Genomic DNA, 21337 nt, shown 5'->3' with positions numbered 1-21337 from the left:
GATCTGAGCCATGTCTGCGACCTACACCACAGCTCATGGCAACGCCGGATCGTTAACCCACTGGGCAAGGGCAGGGATGGAACCCGCAACCTCATGGTTCCTAGTCGGATTCGTTAACCACTGCGCCACGACGGGAACTCCTCTCATAACACTTTTTTAAAAATTCTAAACACTTGAGCAAAGTATAATATACATACAGAAAAGTGTTCATAAGTACACAGCTTGACTGATTTTTTTCTCTTTGTCTTTTTTTTGGTTTTTTTTTTTTTTGGCCAAACCTGCAGCATGTATGTGGAAGTTCTCAGGTCAAGGATCAAACCACCACCACAGTAGCAACCTGAGCGACTGCCATGACAATGCTGGATCCTTAACCCACTGCACCACAGTGGGAACTCCTTGACTAATTTTCACAATTTGAAATATTCATGGAACCAGTATAGATAAAGAAGCAGAACATCACCAGCACCTCAGAAGCCCCTCTAGCCACCATGCCTCCTCCAAGGATAACTGCTGTTCTAATTTCCTACAGCATAGATTAGCTTTACCTGTTTTTGTAAATTATATCAACGGACTCAGAGTATGGACCCTTCAGAGTCTAGCTCCTTTTGTTACTTTGTGATCCATCCATACTGTTGTGTGTAGTTGTGGATCACTCATTCTCATTACTGTAAAGTATTTTGCTGTTGATGGGTAGTTGAGTAATTTCTATTATGAATAGTGGGTGCTTCTGTGAACTTTCTCGCACATATCTTTTGGGGAACATATATACACGTATGCGTTTCTGTTGGGAAATGCCTAGTTCCAGGTAGACGTGGAACTCCTAGGTTGTAGGGCGTCGATTTAGTAGACATTGCCAGATAGTGTTCACCAATTACATTCCTACCACCTAAGTCTAAGTGCCCCAGCTGTCATAGCTCTTAGTATTTCACCTTTACTTTAACATAAAGTATGTGCACAGAATAGGCACTCTTAGAAAATGTTTCATTAAAAAAATCACTTCTTGGGAGGGATCGGGAGCTTGGGCTTATCAGACACAACTTAGAATAGATTTACAAGGAGATCCTGCTGAATAGCATTGAGAACTTTGTCTAGATACTCATGTTGCAACAGAAGAAAGGCTGGGGGAAAAATGTAATTGTAATGTATACATGTAAGGATAACCTGACCCCCTTGCTGTACAGTGGGAAAATAAAAAAAAATAAAAATAAATTAAAAAAAAAATCACTTCTTAAAAAAAAAAAAAAGAGTTCTCATCATGGCTCAGTGGTTAACAAACCTGACTAATATCCACGAAGATGTGGGTTCTATATCCCTGGCCTCACCCAGTGGGTTAAGGATTCAGCATTGCTGTGAGCTGTGGTGTAGGTCACAGCCTCGGCTCGGATCCTGAGTTGCTGTGACTAAGGCAGTGGTGGCAGCTATGGCTCCAATTTGACCCCTAGCCTGGAACTTCCATATGCTGTGGGTGCAGCCCTAAAAAGACAAAAAAAAAGAGAAAAGTATAGGAGTTTCCATTGTGATGCAGCAGAAACAATCCTACTAGTAACCATGAGGTTGCAGGTTTGACCCCTGGCCTCATTCAGTGGGTTAAGGATTCTCTGTTGCCATGAGCTGTAGTGTAGTTGCAGATGTGGCTCGGATTCAGCGTTGCTGTGGCTGTGGTGTAAGCCAGCAGCTGCAGCTCTGATTGAACCCTAGCCTGGGAACCTCCATATGCTGCTAGTGTGGCCCTAAAAAGCAAAAAAAAAAAAAAAAAGTATCACCCCTGACCACTCTTTCAAATTCTAACTGTATCCTATACATATTTCAATCCTAGCATGTATCACATCATATACTTATGTTTCTTCCCTAGACTGTAGGTCCTTTTAAAAAATATCTTACTTGTATTTGTTTTCCTGGCATCGTAGCCCAAGGCTTAGCAAGCAACAGCATCAATAAATGCTTGTTGAAATTTGTTCTTTAAGCAAAGTATTTTTATGTGAATGTCTTTAATTTTTTTTTTTTGTTGTTGTCTTTTTAGGGCCGCACCCACGGCATATGGAGGTTCCCAGGCTAGGAGTCTAATCGGAGCTGTAGCTGCTGGCCTACACCACAGCCACAGCAACGCCAGATCCGAGCCTCGTCTTCCACCTACACCACAGTTCACGGCAATGCCAGATCCTTAACCCACTGAGCGAGGCCAGGGATCGAACCCGAAACCTCATGGTTCCTAGTCAGATTCGTTTCTGCTGCACCATGACAGGAACTCCAAATGTCTTTAACTTTGAACTCTGACTCCATCTAAAATTTTCTAAGGTCTCTACAGAGTAGAGCAAAAACAGAGACACATTCTACCAAAAGAGCCATGTTACCCAGAGATAAGCAGGATAACAATATCAAAGCACAACAAAGTTACTCACTTTACATATTTTAGCCAAGTTCCATGGGACATACGGGCTCAAGAGAAGAAGCAGGATAAAGACACTCCAAATTCTGTTCATTCCTCAAAGTTCAGTTCAAATAATGCTCCCTGCTACCAAGGCAGAATTAATTACTTGTTTTATTTTACTAGATTTGTTTACATTCTGCCTCACCCTTTGTACCATGACCATAACCTGAAAGGTAAAGTCTACGTCATATTCTTCTCTGTATCTGCAGAGAGCTCACTAGCATAACCATTGTCCAAGAGACTACAATGTTGGAAATGTTCTATAAATTTATGTCTGTACTGCTGATTAATTATGTCTGTGGCTAATGAGCACTTCAAATGTACTTAGCAATTGAGGAATCAAATTATTATTATTATTATTATTATTATTTTTGTCTTTTTGCCTTTTCTAGGGCCACTCCCATGGCATATAGAGGTTCCCAGGCTAGGGGTCGAATCGGAGCTGTAGCTGCTGGCCTATGCCAGAGCCACAGCAACGCGGGATCCGAGCCGCATCTGCAACCTACACTACAGCTTATGGCAATGCGGGATCCTTAACCCACTGAGTGAGGGCAGGGGTCGAACCTGCAACCTTATGGTTCCTAGTCGGATTCGTTAACCACTGAGCCACGAGAGGAACTCCAAGGAACCGAATTATTAAATTTTGTTTAATTTACCTTTTTTTTTTTTTTTGGTCTTTTTAGGGCCACACTTGTGGCATATGGAGGTTCCCAGGCTAGGGGTCGAAATGGAGTTGTAGCTGCCAGCCTACACCACAGCCACAGCAACACCAGATCCCAGCCACATCTGCAACCTACACCACAGCTCATGCAATGCGGGATCCTCAACCCACTGAGTGAGGCCAGGGATCAAGCCCGCACCCTCATAGTTCCTAGCCGGATTCATTTTGCTGCACCACAATGGGAACTCCTGTTTAATTTACATTTAAATAGCCTCTGTTACCAGCTGGAACAGACCAGACAAACACATGGTTTAATTCTGAAAACGTCTACTCAAATCCCTAGCTTTTGCCCTAGAAGAATCTTATTCAAATCCCTAGCTTTTGCCCTAGAAGGTCCATTCAAAGAGTGAAGCTGGAGTTACAAAAACCAAGGTGAGGAGAGTGGAGAAGGAAATGGTGAGTTACTTATTAACAGACATAAAGTTTCAGTTAAGGAAGATGAATAGGTTCTAGAGATCTAATGTAAAACATTGTACCTACAATCAACAATACTATATTATACACTTTATTAAGAGGGTAGCTATCACCTTAAATGTTCTCACTACAATAAGGTAAAATTAAAAACAAAAAACAAAACAAAAAATCAAGGAGCATCTTGAGGACATAAATTTAAGTCATAAGACCTCCATGGCTTTTGGATGTCCTATTTGTAGAGCTGAGTTTCAAGTGGGTTTGAGTTGGAGCTTAAGTAAACCCTCATTATAAATCCCATCACTCTGTGAATTAAAACATACTATAAGCCAAATCATGTATCCCACCTAACACTCAATTCAACAAACGTGTCGCTTAGCCCACGTCTCCCTTTCTGTCCTTATTGCCACTGTTTTAGTTTAGGCTTCATTACATTCACCTAAACACTAATAATTCATTCACTGGTCTCCCTGCTTCTACTCCGTTCAGCACACAGAGCTGAATTAATCTTCCTTTTTTCAAAGTTTAACTAGGAGGTCCCATCATGGCTCAGTGGAAAGAATTCTGACTAGCATCCATGAGGACGCAGGTTTGATCCCTGGCCTCTCTCATTGGGTTAAGGATCTGGTGTTGCCATGAGCTGTGGTGTAGGTTGAAGACTTGGCTCAGATCTGACACTGCTGTGGCTGTGGTGTAGGCCAGCAGCTATAGGAACCACTCAACCCCTCGTCTGGGAACCTCCATATGCCTCAGGTGCGGCTCTAAAAAGAAAAAACAAAACAAACAAACAAAAAAAGGTTTAGCTAATGAGGAGTTCCACGCTGGCTCAGGGGTTAAGGATCCAGCATTCTCACTTCTGTGGTTCAGGTCACTGCTGTGGTGCGGTTTGATCCCTGGTCCTGCTACTTCCTCATGCTGTGAGTGCAGTCATAAAAAAAAATAAATAAATAAAAAAATAACTAATAAGTGGCAGGCACACTGATAGTACTAGTGATATGAATAAGTCTATTAAAATGATAGGACATGGTCTTTTACCTCAAGGAAAAAGAGTCTACCAGTGAAAGGAGATTATATAAATGGATAATGACAGTGCAGTGATATGAAAACACTCTTTCTAAAGTCAATACTATGCTGGCTAAACCTAACTGGAAACTGCATTTAGCTCTTTTCCATTTGCACATTCACTTATTATTAGATCATCTTGTAATATTTTGGCGCCTGAGGGAATGAAATGTAAGACACCTAGATTCTGACAGAAAAGGAAAGTTGACAAACTGAGTAGCTGGAGCACAAAAATATTAAGCCTAACAGGGTGAGAGGCCAAAGAATGGGTACCCGAAGAGAATAATCTGATTGGGAGTCTCCCCACAAAATTCATTTTCTCTGACTGATATTCAAAGCTCTTCACAATATTATTACCCCAACATATCTTTCAAGCCCTACATTCTAGTACTTGACCATATCCTCTTCTTTCCTTAAACATGACTCCTGAATGTGCCATGGGCTTTCCTGCCTCATGCCTTTCCTCAAACTATTTCTTCTGCTTGGAGTACTATTCTCTCCCCTGCTGCCTGACAAAATCTTATCCATTCTTTAAGACCTAGCTCAATTGCCACTTCTTCTCTGATCATCAAGCATGACATCAACTCTTCCTCCTCAGGCTAAATCTTATACTCCTTTCTTTAAACCACTCTTTTGGCATTTATTACATGTTGTCTTATATTAAAGTTATTTGCATAATTATCTTGTTACACTAGGCAGTAAGGTCCTTAGGCATAATCCTTGGTATTGCCACTGTACCTCAAATAGAATATAAACCCAATAAATATTTGTTGAATAATGAGTAAATGGATGTACTAACTAAACAACTGTTATAGATCAGGCACCATGAGAGATAAGAAAGATGTGGCCCCTGTTTGTGTGGGTTCTACATATTCTTTCAAAAGAAAGGGTACAACAATCTCAGATATTAGAGGAAAAATAGACATTTTAAAACAAGTAGCTGCTATATATTAATTATCTACTATAGATTAGACAATAAGCTAGGCTCTTTATAAACAAGATTTTGTTTAAATATAGCATCATTGGAGTTCCCGTTGGCTCAGTGGTTAACGAATCCGACTAAGGAGGCATGAGGTTGCGGGTTCGATCCCTGACCTTGCTCAGTGGTTTAAAGATCCAGCGTTGCAGTGAGCTGTGGCTCTGGTGTAGGCCAGCGGCTACAGCTCCAATTAGACCCCTAGCCTGGGAACCTCCATATGCTGCAGGAGCAGCCCTAGAAATGGCAAAAAGACCAAAAAAAAAAAAAACAAAACAAAACAAACAAAAAAAAAACCATCATTTAAGAGATGTAGGTGTCATTACTTCTATTCTACAGTGAAAAAGCTGAGGATCAGAGAAGCCAGGTAATCTGTTTAAGGTCATACACTAGCTTGGGGGCAAAACTAGGACTCGGTTCTGATTCAAGTCTAACTCTAAAACCCGTCCCGTCATCATTTCACTATGCTATGCTTCTTTCCTGGATGCAGTCTAGAAATAGTTTACAACAAAGTTCAGCCACTTGGTCATTACTAGAAATAGCTAACACAAAGGGGCACATACAGAATAAAACCAGGAAGTCCTTTCCTTTCCCTTCCCTTGTGAGAAAGGGAGGTAGCTCTTTTTATCTTGTTTTATATTTTATCCTTTTAAGGGTGGCTTTGGGAAATTTCACTGTTTTTTTTAACTGAGTCTGTACAGACAGGATTCTTTGTAGCAGAAGTAATTTATTACAGTGCAATCAGTAAAAGCCAGATTTAAACAACATTTCTGAGCTTAGGGTTATAAAATATTTCTAAAGTAAACGGAAAGTATCTGTCAATAACCAGCCCTACAAATATGTCAATATTTAAAGACTAACTTACAGAAATATGGAAAACTCTGCAGGTACCATGCAACATCTAGAGACATCCTGGGGTGCAAAGGGCGCTAGTTTTGATATCAGGCAGACCTACATTCAAGTCCTTGACCCACTATAAATTGCTATACAACCAGAGGCAAGTTATCACCAAGCATCAAGCTAGAAACTAAGAAAATAAAGTAAAATGGAGATTACACCCACTTTGGAGGTTGTTATGAGAATTAGATACATTAATATACATAAATCACCTTGCATAATGCCTGGAACATAATATGTATTCAATAAATATCACTTATCTTCCTTTTAAAAATCATTTTATGTTTCTTTTTGGCCACATCTGCGGCATGCGGAAGTTCTCAGGCCAGGGGCTGAACCCATGCCACAGCAGTGAGCTGGGCCACTGCAGTGACGAGGCTGGATCCTTAACCTGCTGTGCTTCCTTTCCTTTTAGGTAAATTTCCTTCATATCCGAAATAATTTTGTTCAGAACTATAAACATAAGGGTTTATAAATATTTTGCTACCAAAATCCCACTCAAGCAACATTTGCCCTTTGCCCTTTTTTTCTTCTTTTTTTCTTTTTTTAAAAAATTATTTATGGCCACACTCATGGCATATGGACATTCCCAGGTCAGAGATGGAACCTGAGCCGCAGTTGTGACCTATGCCACAGTTATGACAATGCTAGATCCTTAACCCACTGTCAGGCCATGGATGGAACCTACAACACTGGAGTGATCCAAGCCACTGCAGTCGGATTCTCAAACCCACTGCGCCACAGTGGGAACTCTTATTTTTTTTGTTATTTTTAAAAAATTAATCAATAATGTGATCACTAAGAGCACCAATTAATATAAGATAAACAACGTGATATTTTATCACCAGAAGTAACAAAATAATGTCATGGTTAACCTGAGGATAATATATGATTTTAGCTGGCTTTCTGAAACACTGCAAACAGTGTTCATAAACTCTCAAGACTCCTTCAAGGAATCTTAGGGATCTAGGAACCCCTGGTTAGAAATCACTGGCATATACAGGCATACCCTCATTTTACTGCACTTCACAGATACTGTGTTTTCTACAAATTAAAGGTCTGTGGCAACCCTGAGTTGAGCAAGTCTACTGGCATATTTTTCCAACAGCATTTGCTTACTTTGTGTTTCTGTGTCAAATTTGGTAATTAAAAAAATTTTTTTTATTGTAGTTGATTTACAATGTTCTGTCAATTTCTGCTGAAATTTGGTAATTCTGCAATTTTTTAAACTTTTTCACTATTGTTATTATTCTATGTGTTATGGTGAACTCTGATACTATTAATGTCATTGTTTTAGCATTTTTTAGTAATAAAGTTGTGGGGGTTTTTGGTTGCTGTTGTTGTTTGGCCATACCCAAGGCATGTAGAAGTTCCCAGGCCAGGGATCTAATCCATAACATGGCAGCAACCCAGGCCACTGCAGTGACAATGTCAGATCCTTAACCCACGGTGTCACAAGGGAACTCCAGTAATAAAGTTTTCTTTTCTTTTTCTTTTTCTGGCTGCATCTGTGGCATATGCAAGTTCTCAGGCTAGGGGCTGAATCAAAGCTACAGCCAAGGCTTGTACCACAGCCATAGCAACACCGATTCAAGCAGAATCTGCAACCTACGTGGCAGCTTACAGCAACACTGGATCTTTAACCCACTGAGCAAGGCCAGGGATCAAATCCACATCCTCAGAGAGACAACATCAGGTCCTTAACCCCCTGAGCCACAACAGGAACTGCAATAAAGGGTTTGTTTTTTTTTTGCTTTTTAGGGCTACACCATGGCATATGGAGATTCCCAAGCTAGGGGTCTAATCGGAGCTACAGCAGCCGGCCTATGCCACAGCCACAGCAACACAGGATCCAAGCTGGGTGTGTGACCTATGCCACAGCTCAAAGTAACTCCAGGTCCTTAACCCACTGAGCAAGGCCAGGGATCAAACCCACAACCTCATGGTTCCTAGTCAGATTCGTTTCCACTGTGGCACAGTGGGAACTCCATAAAGTATCTTTTAATTAAGGTATATACATTGTTTTTTAGACATTATGCTACTACATGCTTAACAGACTCCAGTATAATGTAAACATTACTTTTATATGCACTGGGAAACCAAAAAAATTCATGAGACTCGCTTTATCGAGATACTTGCTTTATTGCGGTGGTCTAGAACCAAACCCATGGTATCTCTGAGGTATGCTTATATTCAAGAAAGATGTTGAGGCAGACAGCAAATTTCCTGTATACCAGACAGTATTTTACATAGAGAGAAAATCTTCCATTCATGAATGAAAGGTCGGAAGAGCCAGTGAAAGGTGTTGTGTTCAGAACACAGCGTATCCCATGACGCAGGAGTCTAAAACTGCACTGGGTTTTAGTGGGTCCTCCCACATGGTCCCAGAGCTAGGAGAAAGGCAAACATCAAGTACCTCATGATGAATGCTTATTAGCTAACTGGTTAAAGGGCAAATGCAGAAAAAGAATAAGGGGAAGGAAACAAAACCAGTGACAGAGCACTTTTCTGCTAGGAGCTGCATGTTAGCCCTTCATGTTAGAAGTAACTCTATACAGTAAAGCACATGTTATCTATAACACTTCATACCTCTAAAAACCAAAGATCACAAAGGCCACATAATTCATCAATATTATAGTCTATAAATGGCAGAGTTCCTGGGTGGGCCTGATTCACTACAGCATTTTGTGGTTTAAGAGGAAGAAGGATTTTAGCCTTTTCAAACTGTTTACCTACTCAATGATAACGTTGTTGGGGTCAAGGTCCTTCCCAGTCCCTTGGTTGACAACTTTCATGGAGAGGGATACTTTTATCCTATCATTTTTCATCTGAAAAAGACAAAAGCAAAGTCAGCAAAAGCTCAACATATATCAGTTAGACTGCTGGTCTAAAATTATCTAAGAATTAAAGTTTTTATCATATAACAAACACTGAGTTTCTCTAATGGCTGAGGTCCTGTGCTAGAAACACTAAGGGTCCTGCTACTAAGTACAGCAGGCAGATCCTCTGGCAGAAGCATTTAGGAAATGCTTTTCATTTCATACTTTTTACCCTCTTGAGGGAAAAGATAAAAAACAGTTGCTCAGAAATCCAAGGCCTGTGGAAGTAACCGGGCAGAAAATAAGAGTTGTTTCTTTTAGACAGTTTGGCGTAATAATCAATTCAGAGATCCACAACTGCAGAATGGGTTTCAGAACATTCCAATGCACTAGATCTCCTTTTATTTTTTTCCTAGGACCGCTTCCCGCAGCATATGGAGGTTCCCAGGCTAGGGGTCTAATTGGAGCTGTAGCTGCCGGCCTACGCCAGAGCCACAGCAACGAGGGATCCGAGCCAAATCTGCAACCTACACCACAGCTCGTGGCAATGCTGGATCCTTAACCCACTGAGCGAGGCCAGGGATCGAACCCGCAATCTCATGGTTCCTTAGTCGGATTCGTTAACCACTGCAGCACGACAGGAACTCCTAGATCTCCTTTTGAACTTTGTTTAAAAGCCTCTTAGGAGTTCCCGTTGTGGCTCAATGGAAATGAATTTGACTAGTATCCATGAAGTTGCGGGTTCCATCCCTGGGCTTGCTCAGTGGGTTAAGGATTCAGTGTTGCAGTGAGCTGTGATGTAGGTTGCAGATGTGGCTCACATCTGGCATTGCTGTGGCTGTGGTGTAGGTCAACAGCTGTAGCTCCGATTAGACCTCTAGCCTGGGAGCCTCCACATGCCGCAGGTGTGCCCCCCCCCAAAAAAATTTTTGAGCATCTTTAACCATGAAGACAAGGAGTTCCCTGGTGGCTAGGGGTTAAGGTCTCTGCATTGTCATTACTGAGGCTGAGATTACTGCTGTAGCTCAGGTTCATGGGCGTGGCCAAAACAAACAAACAAACATGAAGACAACTGTTAGCCACACTGTTCTTTTGCTTTGTTCAGCACTTGAAGGCCCTCTTCACTTAAGAGTCTTTGCATCAACTACTATCTTTGCCTATTCTTATCCCAACTTTCCACATGACTGGTTCCCTTTCCTTTGGGTCTCAGTTCATATACCACCCCACCCCTTCTCCAGAAAACTCGTTCCTGACCACTTTATCTAAGTCTACCTCCACATTGTTTGAACCTATCATAGAACTTACTGTAGCTTGTAATTATTTTTAATTATTTTAGTTGTTTACTTTTTATTTGTCTCCTCCAGTTATATTCTATACAAGTTCCATAACCACTGGAAACTTACATAATACTCTTGTATCCCTCATACTTAGTATATATTAAGCATTCAAAAATATGAATATTATCTTTCAGGCCCGTCTCCCCTGCCATTCTCTGGTAAAAGAGCAGGTCTCAGAGCACACACACATCTCTCCTGCGACCTGCCCACACTCACACCGGCAGCCCCTCAGGCAAGTTGTTAACAGGATCCTCCAGCGCTTTCTCACTTCCCTCACATTGCTCGGTGACACGTACTAGGAAAAATCACTGTAAACTCTACATCCTTTTTTGTTTTAGACTGAAGTTTAAATATTTTATACTTAAGTATATCTTGAAGCTTTCTACCAAATGACAGTCTCATAGATTAAGTTCTCCTCTCTTTTTTTGATTCTTTACTTTTTTGGGTTTTTTTTTCCCACACCCACCATTTGGGGGAACTTCATGGAGGGAAGTTTTATAACAATGTACTTATTATATCACACTTATTACAGTCCACACCACTCCTTTTGAGTCTGCTTGACAGACAGCCAAAAGGTTTAAATTCAGGCCAGATTAGAGTGGCAGGATTCAAATATAAGATTATCAGCCACAGTTAACAACACATACACACTCATGGAACATCATCATGAAATACTAAGAAAATCTCAGCTTTTCCTAGTCCTTTGTAACCAGTTAAAGCTGCACAGGACTTTACCTCTCGGCCAATTAGCTTCACCCACACTTTGTCTCCGACATCTACTATCTCAGAAGGCTTATCCACTCGACAGGATGACATGTGAGTTCGATGGACCAGACCTAGGCACAAGAAGAAGTAAGATAAAGCACAGGGCATGTCTGGTATTCACACTCTAAATAACACAGTAAGGAGAAGAAAAGGTGGAGATTCACTGGAAAAGTTTTTGTTAAATTAAAACTTCAGTAAATAATTTCAATTTAAAATCACTTTTTATATTTAACCAACTAACAAATATTCTTTTTAACTCACCAAAATTTATTTATAATCCCCAAATTAATGCTTATGATGCATTCACAATCATGGATGTGTGTACAGCAGTAAAAAAATTCAAGTCATCCAAATCTCACATTCCCCTCTGCGGTCACATATGGTGAGGCTCTGCCTTCTTATTTCAGCTTTCGTACAACTAACAAATATTCTTTAAAATAGTGCTTGATGTTAGTAAAGAGATGTGATATAGTAACTACATTTATAAATACTGGTAAAATTCTTTGAAAACAAAAGGCATAAAGATGTTTATACCTTTGATGCAAGAGTATCACCATTAGAATTTTTCCAAAAGAAAAATTCAAGGGGCAAAATACTATGGCATATAAAAATAGTTACAATATTATTACCTACAAAGGTTAAAAATAAAAACATTATAAAACAAGCTAAATGACCTAGTAATTGGAAAATAGCTTGGTAAATTAAATATTTCAAAAAAGAAACTTCAAATTTAAATTCAGCTACTTAAATTTCAGTTACAGAAAATGATTATGATAGATGTTAGATGAAAAAAAGCAAATATAAACAAGGTGCCATTTTTTTGGCCGTGCCTGTGGCATATGGAAGTTCCTGGGCCAGGGATCCAATCTGAGCTGCAGCTGTGATCTATGCCACAGCTGCAGCAATGTGATCTATGCCACAGCTGTGATCTAATGCACTGGGTTGGGCTGGGCTGGGGATTGAACTTGCACCCCAGTAGCAACCTGAGCCACTTCAGAGACAACGCCAAGCCCTTAACCTGCTGTACCACAGAGGGAACTCCAAGGTACCATTTTAAATTAGCAAAACATTTAGAAGATAATAACATCCAATGTTTTAATTACTTTACTTATTTTACAGCTGCACCTGCAGCACATGGAAGTTCCCAGGCCCAGGACTGAATCTGAGCCACAGCTGCAGCAACAGTGGATCCTTTAACCCACTGCCAGGGGGAGGAGATCACACCTTCATCTCCACAGCAACCTGAGCCACTGCAGTTGGATTCTTAACCCACTGTGCCATGGCAGGAACTTCATCCAATGTTGATATGAGTAAAGTAAGAAATATTGCTGGGGCTAATATAAATTTTTAGAATTCATATAGCAATAGCTATCAAGAATGATAAAAATATTTAATATATTAATTTTAAATTAAGTAATTAAAATGTACAATAATTATTAAATAAATTACTAATGACAATAAAGTATTTATAATAGGTATCCTTTTCCTGTCTGCCCAAGGTCCTTTCCTGGGAGAACCACCTTCCTTATATTCTAAAATAATCTAGTCAGTCCTTATAATTTGGTTTGAGCTTATCTAACCCCCAACTGTGGGCACAGGACACAGGTACTTCACACCTCTGGCCACAGCATTTGACTGATTCAGGGACAGACATAAGACACTAGCTAAGTCAAATCATCTTTCTCAAGACTTTTGGAGTTCTCATCGTGGCACAGCAGAAAGGAATCTGACTAGGAACCATGAGGGTGTGGGTGCAGTGCGTTAAGGATCTGGTGTTGTTGTGAGCTGTGGTATAGGCCACAGATGCAGCTCAGGATCTGGCGTTGCTGTGGTAGGCTGGCGGCTACAGCTCCAATTTGATCCCTAGCCTGGGAATCTCCGTGTGCCTCAGGTACAGCCCTAAAAAGACAAAATAACAACAACCAAAAAACTCAGTCATATTGGGAGTTCTCTTCATGGCTCAGTGCTTAACGATCCTGATTAGGATCCATAAGGATGTGGGTTCGATCCCTGGCCTTGCTCAGCAGGTTAAGGATCCGGCATTGCCATGAGCTGTGGTGTAGGTCGCAGATGTGGCTCGGACCCCGTGTTGCTGTGGCTGTGGCGTAGGCTGGCGGCTGCAGCTCTGATTAGACCCCTAGCCTGGGAACCTCCATGTGCTGCGGGAGTGGCTCAAGAAATGGCAAAAAGACAAAAAAAAAATTTCCTTTTCAAGACTTTTGTCAGGATTATAAACTACAAAAAGTTACCAATTCCCATCTTCACCACTAGGTGGCAAGAGTCAGCCAGAATGAAGAAAAGAAAAGACTGCATAAACAAGAGACAAAGCCCCGAAGGCACAAAGGGAGCACCAGATCCAGCCCTGGTGGAAGGCAGATTTATCTTGCACCCCTCAGCAAAATTAGCCAGAAAGTAGCCAAAGCATTTCTCCTGTGCTTCTGTCCCTTACAATCACTTCTGAGACTAATAATCTTATACATACAAAAACTTATATGCATCTGGAAGAGTGAGCTACATCAAAATTTTCAATGTGTTTTTAAGATGGAAAAATATTAGAAACAACCTAATATCCATTACTAGGGTAATGGATAAGTCAACTATGATACAGCTACTTGAGAGTCCTTCAAAAACAATGTTTAAAAGATTATGTAAAAATATATCAATAATTCATTCTATTGTAAATATTTGAGGACCTATGTGTCAAGCACAGTAGGCAACTAGTGTTTTCTCATTTAAATAATAAAAATGCTTAAAATAGATTCTAAAAATTATAAAGAAATAATCCAAAATGTTATAACAATGGTTATACTAAGTTACAGGTGTGTAGGTTAATTTTTTATTTTCAAATGTTTTAATAGAGAAAATTACATCTACTTCAACGGAAATGAATATAATAAACAATTACTCTGAATGAAAATAAACCAGGAATCTAAACTTAACAATTATTTTGAATGAAAATAAACTAGAAATCTCAACTAAAAGAAAGACTCACTAAGTCAAAGATTTATGTCCAAAAAGGCTGCCCTACCTGCAGTTTCTGGGAGAATTTAGTTTGATTCTCAATCTCTCACACATGCATACACACGGTTGGTCGCACATGCCTGTAACTCAAAGTATCTGCCCACTCTGTGTGGAGCTCCTATGCAAAGCCACTGCTTTCCTGTAATCATGGACACTGCATCTCTCAGACCTACTTCAGCTGATTCCAGAGGTTGATAGCCTATCTCTCTGGATACCTCTGAAGACAAAATGTTTTCTATACATTATATAACCCATGTTTTACATTTAGACCATCAGGAGCTCCGGTCGTGGCTCAGCAGTAACGAATCTGACTAGTATCCATGAGGATGTGGGTTTGACCCGTGGCCCTACTCCCTGGGCTAAGGATCCAGCGTTGCCCTGAGTTGTGGTGTAGGTTGCAGATGTAGCTAGGATCTCACATTGCTGTGGCTGTGATGTAGGCCAGCAGCTGTAGCTCTGATTCGATCCCTAGCCTGGGAACTTCTATATACCATGGGTGTGGCTCTAAAAATAAATAAATAAATAAAATTTTAGGCCATCACATGATCTTCAAATTGGATATAATTCATGGAGTTGGGTTCTTTTTTTTCTGTGGTGGTAATGAACAGACTAGCCTAATTGGAAAGTCCAGAGAGGAAATTCAGATGCCCTAAAGGAAGGGAAATCTTTTATTTTGACATCTTTTTGACTATAACTATCCTCTAATTCTAAACTTCACTTACTTCCTGAACTGCTAATGGAAATTGTGAAGGAAATTAATGTTGAACCTAATATACTTGAGAGAACTTTTTTTTTCCTTTCCTAAAATAGGTCTATTGGAGTTCCCCTCGTGGCGCAGTGGTTAACGAATCCGACAAGGAACCATGAGGTTGTAGGTTCGGTCCCTGGCCTGGCTCAGTGGGTTAAACAATCCGGCATTGCCGTGAGCTGCGGTGTGGGTTGCTGTGGTGTGGGTTGCAGTGCGGCTCGGATCCCACGTTGCTGTGGCTCTGCCATAGGCCAGTGGCTACAGCTCCGATTTGACCCCTAGCCTGGGAACCTCCATATGCCGCGGGAGCGGCCCAAGAAATAGCAAAAAAAAAATAAATAATAAAATAAAATAAAACAGGTCTATTGGAGTATCACAAAAAAAGAAGTAATGAATTAACCACTTGTTCTTCTCCCACATGATCCCAAAGCAGGATATGTTTTGGCCCAGGCATGTCTCTTAGACATGGCACTTAGCAAAACATTAATAATGAAAAACTAAAAATGATTTAAAATGATTACGTGGTACATCTGAATGATAGACTCCCACTTAAATGTTTACAAAGACTATTTTAAAAAGACAAAGAAATGTTTAATATTAAGTGTAAAAGCTATAAAATGTTTATATAGAATATCTCTTTAGGAGTTCCCATTGTGGCTCAGTGGAAATAAATCTGATTGGAACCATGAGGACTCGGCCTTGCTGAGTGGGTTAAAGATCCAGCGTTGCCATGAGCTGTGGTGGATCTGGCATTGCTGTGACTGTGGCGTAGGCCAGCAGCTACAGCTCCAATTCGACCCCTAGCCTGGGAATTTCCATATGCTGCATGTGTGGCCCTAAAAAGCAAAAAAAAAAGAATATCACTTTTATCTCAATATGTTAATTTTTATTCACATATGCAACTATAAAGAAATGCATCAAGGGAGCTCCTGATATGGCTTAGCTGGTAAGAACTTGACTAGTATCCATGAGGATGCAGGTTTGACCCCTGGCCTCCACCAGTGGGTTAAGGATCTTAGTGTTGCTGCAAGCTGCAGCACAGGTTGCAGATGCAGCTCAAATCTAATATTGCTATGGTGTAGGCTGGCAGCTGTAGCTCAGACTTGAACCCTAACCTGGGAACTTCCATGTGCTCCAAGTGTGGCCCTAAGAAGAAAAGGAAGGAGTTCTTGTTGTGGCTCAGCAGTAACAAACCTGACTAGTATCCATGAGGACACGGGTTCAATCCCTGCCCTCACTAAGTGGGTTAAGGATCCAGTGTAGCTGTGAGCTGTGGTGTAGATCACAGAGAAGGCTTGGATCCCACACTATTGTGGCTGTGGCACAGGCCAAGAGCTACAGCTCCAATTTGACCCCTAGCCTGGCTAGGAACTACCATATGCTGCACGTACAGCCCTAAAAAGATTTAAAAAGATAAAAAATAAATAAAAAATAAAAAAGGCAATACACCAAAACATTAACAGTGCCTATTTCTGTGTGGTAGTACCATCGCATAATGACCATTTGCTTTGGTAGTTTTTTTCTCTTATTTTTCTTTTCTTTTTTTTTTTGGTCTTTTTTGTTCTTTTTAGGGCTGCACTCGTGGCATATGGAGGTTCCCAGGCTAGGGGTCAAATCGGAGCTACAGCTGCCGGCCTACAGCACAGCAACACCAGATCTGAGCCGCGTCTGCAACCTACACCACAGCTCACGGCAACGCCAGATCATTTAACCCACTGAGCAAGGCCAGGGACCGAATCTACAACCTCATGGATACTAGTTGGGTTCATAAACCGCTGAGCCACAACAGGAACAAGTAAGCATTATTTTTAACCATAAAAATTTTAACCATAACCCCAATATGTATTTTTTAAAAAGCAAAATGTAAAAATCATGTGTATATTATTATTGAAATTATGTAAAACTATGTCCCCTATGGACACAGATGAAAAGAAAACATAAAAATAGTTATGTTGGGGTGCAGGATTTTTATAGTTGAGACATTAACGGCTTATCTCCAAAAGGTCTTAGCTTATTCACTGGATTAAACAAGGGAAATGATGTAGCCCACAGTCTTTTTTTTTTTTTTTTTTGGTCTTTTTGCCATTTCTAGGGCTGCTCCTGCGGCATGTGGCGGTTCCCAGGCTAGGGGTCGAATCGGAGCTGTAGCTGCCGGCCTACACCAGAGCCACAGCAACGTGGGATCCGAGCTGCGTCTGCAACCTACACCACAGCTCACAACAACGCCAGATCCTTAACTAGTCCACAGTCTTGAATGAGAATATCAGGTAGGCAGTTGGCTATTTTAAGTCCAAGTGCAAGTACCAGAGGAAAGGTATAAACCAAAGACATAAATGAAGGCGTCTTCAGCATGCAAATGCTTATATACCAAAATAAATTAACCAGACTGTTGATTTAGTGATTGGTTCAGGGACAGACACAATTCATCAATTTATTTTATTTTATTTTATTTTTTTGTCTTTTTGCTATTTCTTGGGCCGCTCCCGTGGCATATGGAGGTTCCTTGGCTAGGGGTCAAATCGGAGCTGTAGCTGCCAGCCTACGCCAGAGCCACAGCAACGTGGGATCCAAGCTGCGTCTGCAACCTACACCACAGCTCACGGCAACGCCAGATCCTTAACCCACTGAGCAAGGGCAGGGACCGAACCCGCAACCTTATGGTTCCTAGTCGGATTCGTTAACCACTGCGCCACGACGGGAACTCCCCCAATTTATTAATTTATAATAAAGGAATTATTTTTCTTATACCTGGAAAGTTCTAAGTCCTCATCAATGTAAACTACCCACTAACCCCAGTATCAAATACCTGAAAATAAGATTAGTGATCAGAAATTGCTTCAAATGGAATCAGAACAAAAGGGAAACAAATATTTTAAGGGATGTTTCCAAGTCTGTGAAGATTTAATGGACTATCACTTCCTCCTAAAAGAACCCACCTCTCTAGTTCCTATCATCAGATTCATTTCTTCCTTAATGAGGCAAGATAAATACTGCCAACTTCAGGCTCTTGTGCTTCCTTTTACTATGTTCCAAGGATTGATATCTGTTCATATAATCTCTCTCTAGGTAGAATGACACAATCAATTAGATTTCAATCTCCTAAACTGTAATTTCATTCCAATCCCTCTTCCCTGGAATTAAACCCAGATTATCTTGTTGAAGTCTAAATGCTCCCATCTCCTTCAATCACAGCTTTACAGGCAATTACCTGATATACCTATCTATCTATCTATCTATCCCTAATCCTATACTCTGAATGGGGGATTCATAACCAGTTTCATTCTCAGAATACAGCTTGAATTCTTGGGAGGTACTTCACTGCTACTCACATATACCACCAACAGGTGAATTAAGCATATATGGTAGAGGGCACCAAATAAAACATGAGGTTTCCTCACTCAGCGCTGGGTACCTCATTAGATACAGTACATCCAATCATTCATTTCATCCTTACAACAACCCTGTGACATAGGTTCACATGAGGAAATAATCTAGAAGTAAACTGTCCAAGGTCACAAAGCTAATAAACAAAGAACTGTAATTCAAATTCGAGTCAGGTCTTCTACGACATACTGATACTTCAGTTTTTTCTTTATTATTGATCTGTTAATAATTAAATTTAAAAAAGAGAAAAATGACCTCATCTACAAATACAGAAACACATCTAGTTCTGTTCTAGCATATGCTCCAAAATGGAACAAACAAAAATGCTTTGCTCATTGTGCCAGAGGGAACGAAGCAGTTTGTGTCTGGATTTCTGACATTAAGCCATAAACACCCAAAGGGCATATCAAGTCCATCATCACACTCAATAAACCCAATACTTAAACAGAATGAGGCCCATCTGAGTGTCTGCTGGTAAAAGAAGGGGAAAAAAAATTCTGACAGCTTGGGAAGAGCTAGTATCTCAAGCACCAAATGAGAAAAACAGAGTTAGTCTATCATAGTTCCCTGAAAAATATTCTTGCAACTGTGTTAGGTTCATTAACTTCTTTCACAAATTTCACTGACAGTAAAGGAAAGGGGTTAAAAATTACAAACCATTCAAGGACAGCTGCAGCCAAAGAATGTCAAAAGGTCTTCTTTACTTTTGGGGGATCCGAATTCCCTCTCCAGACTTTTCAAATAAGTTATCTCCAATCAGACAATAACAATGTAAGCACAGAAGTTAAAGTGCTTTCACTTCATTTATCTTGTTGGGAAACCACTACATTATAAGCAAAAATGGATCCAAGGATGAGTTAAGACATGATCCTGCCAGTCAAGAAACTCTGTATACATTATTCTCATTTTACAGATAAAGAAACTAAGGCTCAAGGACCGAGCAACCTGCTATAGGCAAGAAGCTAGTAAATGTTGGAGCTGGGACTAGGATTCATTTATTCATTTAATAAAATTCACCAAGCACCGACTATACCTTAGGCACTGTACTAGGCCCTGACTCACCCCAATAGCCTAATTATTCCACAGCTCAGTGGACTAACTTTATTACACTACACTAATATTATTACACTACACTGTAATTTGTTTACACCTCTAAACTTTGAACAATCTGACGATTCCAAGAACTGTTTTCTTATCTCTGTGTTCTCACATAACATAGTGACCAGAAAATAGAACTCAAGTTACATGCTAAGCTGAATTCATTGTTTAAAATATTTAAGCTTCTATAAAAAGGAAGGCTCTTTTTCTCTTTCTTTTCTTCCTTTCTTTCTTTTTTGACCTCACCCATAGCATGCAGTTCTTGGGCCAGGGATCAAACTTGAGCCACAGAAGTGACAACACCAAATCCTTAACTAATAGGTCACCAGGGAACTCTAAGCAAGGTACTTTAAAAGTGTAACACCGGGAGTTCCTGTCGTGGCGCAGTGGAAATGAATCCAACTAGGAACCATAAGGTTGTGGGTTTGATCTCTGGCCTTGCTCAGTGGGTTAAGGATCCGGAGTTGCCGTGGAGTTGCCGTGAGCTGTGCTGTAGGTCACAGACACGGCTCGGATCTAGCGTTGCTATGGCTGTGGTATAGGCCGGCAGCTGTAGCTCCGATTTGACCCCTAGCCTGGGAACCTCCATATGCCTCGGGTACAGCCCTAAAAAACATACAAAAAAGTGTAACACTGAACAAGCTCTACCCTCAAAATTTCATAGTTTAGTGCTTGTGGGCAGAGGATAGTAAAGAAAAAAGAACTTCATAAGTGTATAAGGCTGTACTGTCCACTATGAGAGTCACTAGGTACATGGCTATTTTAAGTTTAAATTTAATCACAATAAACAAAATTTAAAAGTCAGTGGGCTACTGTATTAGACAGCACAGATGTGGTACAATACAAATACATTTGCTTTGTCACTGGTCCCTGCACAGAACCCTTAAAACTCTTGAAATGTCCCTAGTGATAGCTGTGCCTTTGTAATTCACAGTAAGCCTTTTCTGATCACACTAGAGTTTATGTTAATAAGCTGACTTAGTTGTGGGGCCCCTTGATAGTTTCTGGGTGGACCTAGTCACCAGAAAGACCAAGGGATTAAAGGATTGGAACTTTTAGCCTCATTTACTGCCAAGAAAAAAGGGGAAAGGGCTGGAGCCTGAGTTTTATAAAAACTCCTTAACAATGAAATTCAGAGAGCTCCTGGGTTGGTGAACACATCAGTTAGCTGGAGGGTAGTATGCCAGGGAACCTCTGCATACCCCATGCCTCAAATTTTGCCCTATGCATCTCTTCCATTTAGCTATTTGTATTTGTATCCTTTATAACAAGCAAACAAAAGGAAAATGTTTTCCTGAGTTCTGTGAGCCATTTTAGCAAATTACCAAACTTGTTGAGGAGGTCATAGGAACTCCTGATTCACAGGAGGTCAGCTAGAAGGAAGAGTGGCTCAAGATTTGAGACTAGCATCTTAAGTGAGGGCATTCTTCTGCGAATGAGCTCCTTTAACTTGTGGGACCTCACACTCCCTCCAGGTAGATAGTGTCAAAATTGCATTGAAATGTTAGATACCCAGTTGCTGCTCAGAGAACTGCAGAACTGGTTGGTGTTACAAAACACATCAGAACAGATATAGATTCTTTTCATCATTGTAGAAAGTTCTATTGGACAACACTATGTGAGGGCAAACATATCTAGTTTAGATCTGAAGACTAGGAAGGAATCTTTAA

The 21337-nt window shown here is 40.5% G+C and overlaps 1 protein-coding gene across 2 annotated transcripts in view; it reads right to left on the bottom strand.

The window, feature by feature from the left end:
- ZCCHC17 (zinc finger CCHC-type containing 17) overlaps positions 1-21337 on the bottom strand; it is a 60291-nt gene that overhangs the window by 18583 nt on the left and 20371 nt on the right. For both annotated transcript variants that reach the window (XM_047792983.1, XM_047792984.1), the window contains exons 4-5: positions 11387-11487; positions 9232-9323 (exon numbers count right to left, since the gene is read on the bottom strand). In XM_047792983.1, the coding sequence (XP_047648939.1) occupies positions 9232-9323; positions 11387-11487 (193 nt within the window). The remainder of the gene's footprint in view (positions 1-9231; positions 9324-11386; positions 11488-21337) is intronic.

The sequence above is a fragment of the Phacochoerus africanus genome, chromosome 8 (assembly GCF_016906955.1).
Source record: "Phacochoerus africanus isolate WHEZ1 chromosome 8, ROS_Pafr_v1, whole genome shotgun sequence".
Taxonomy (NCBI): domain Eukaryota; kingdom Metazoa; phylum Chordata; class Mammalia; order Artiodactyla; family Suidae; genus Phacochoerus; species Phacochoerus africanus.
This window is presented reverse-complemented; position numbering and strand designations above follow the sequence as displayed.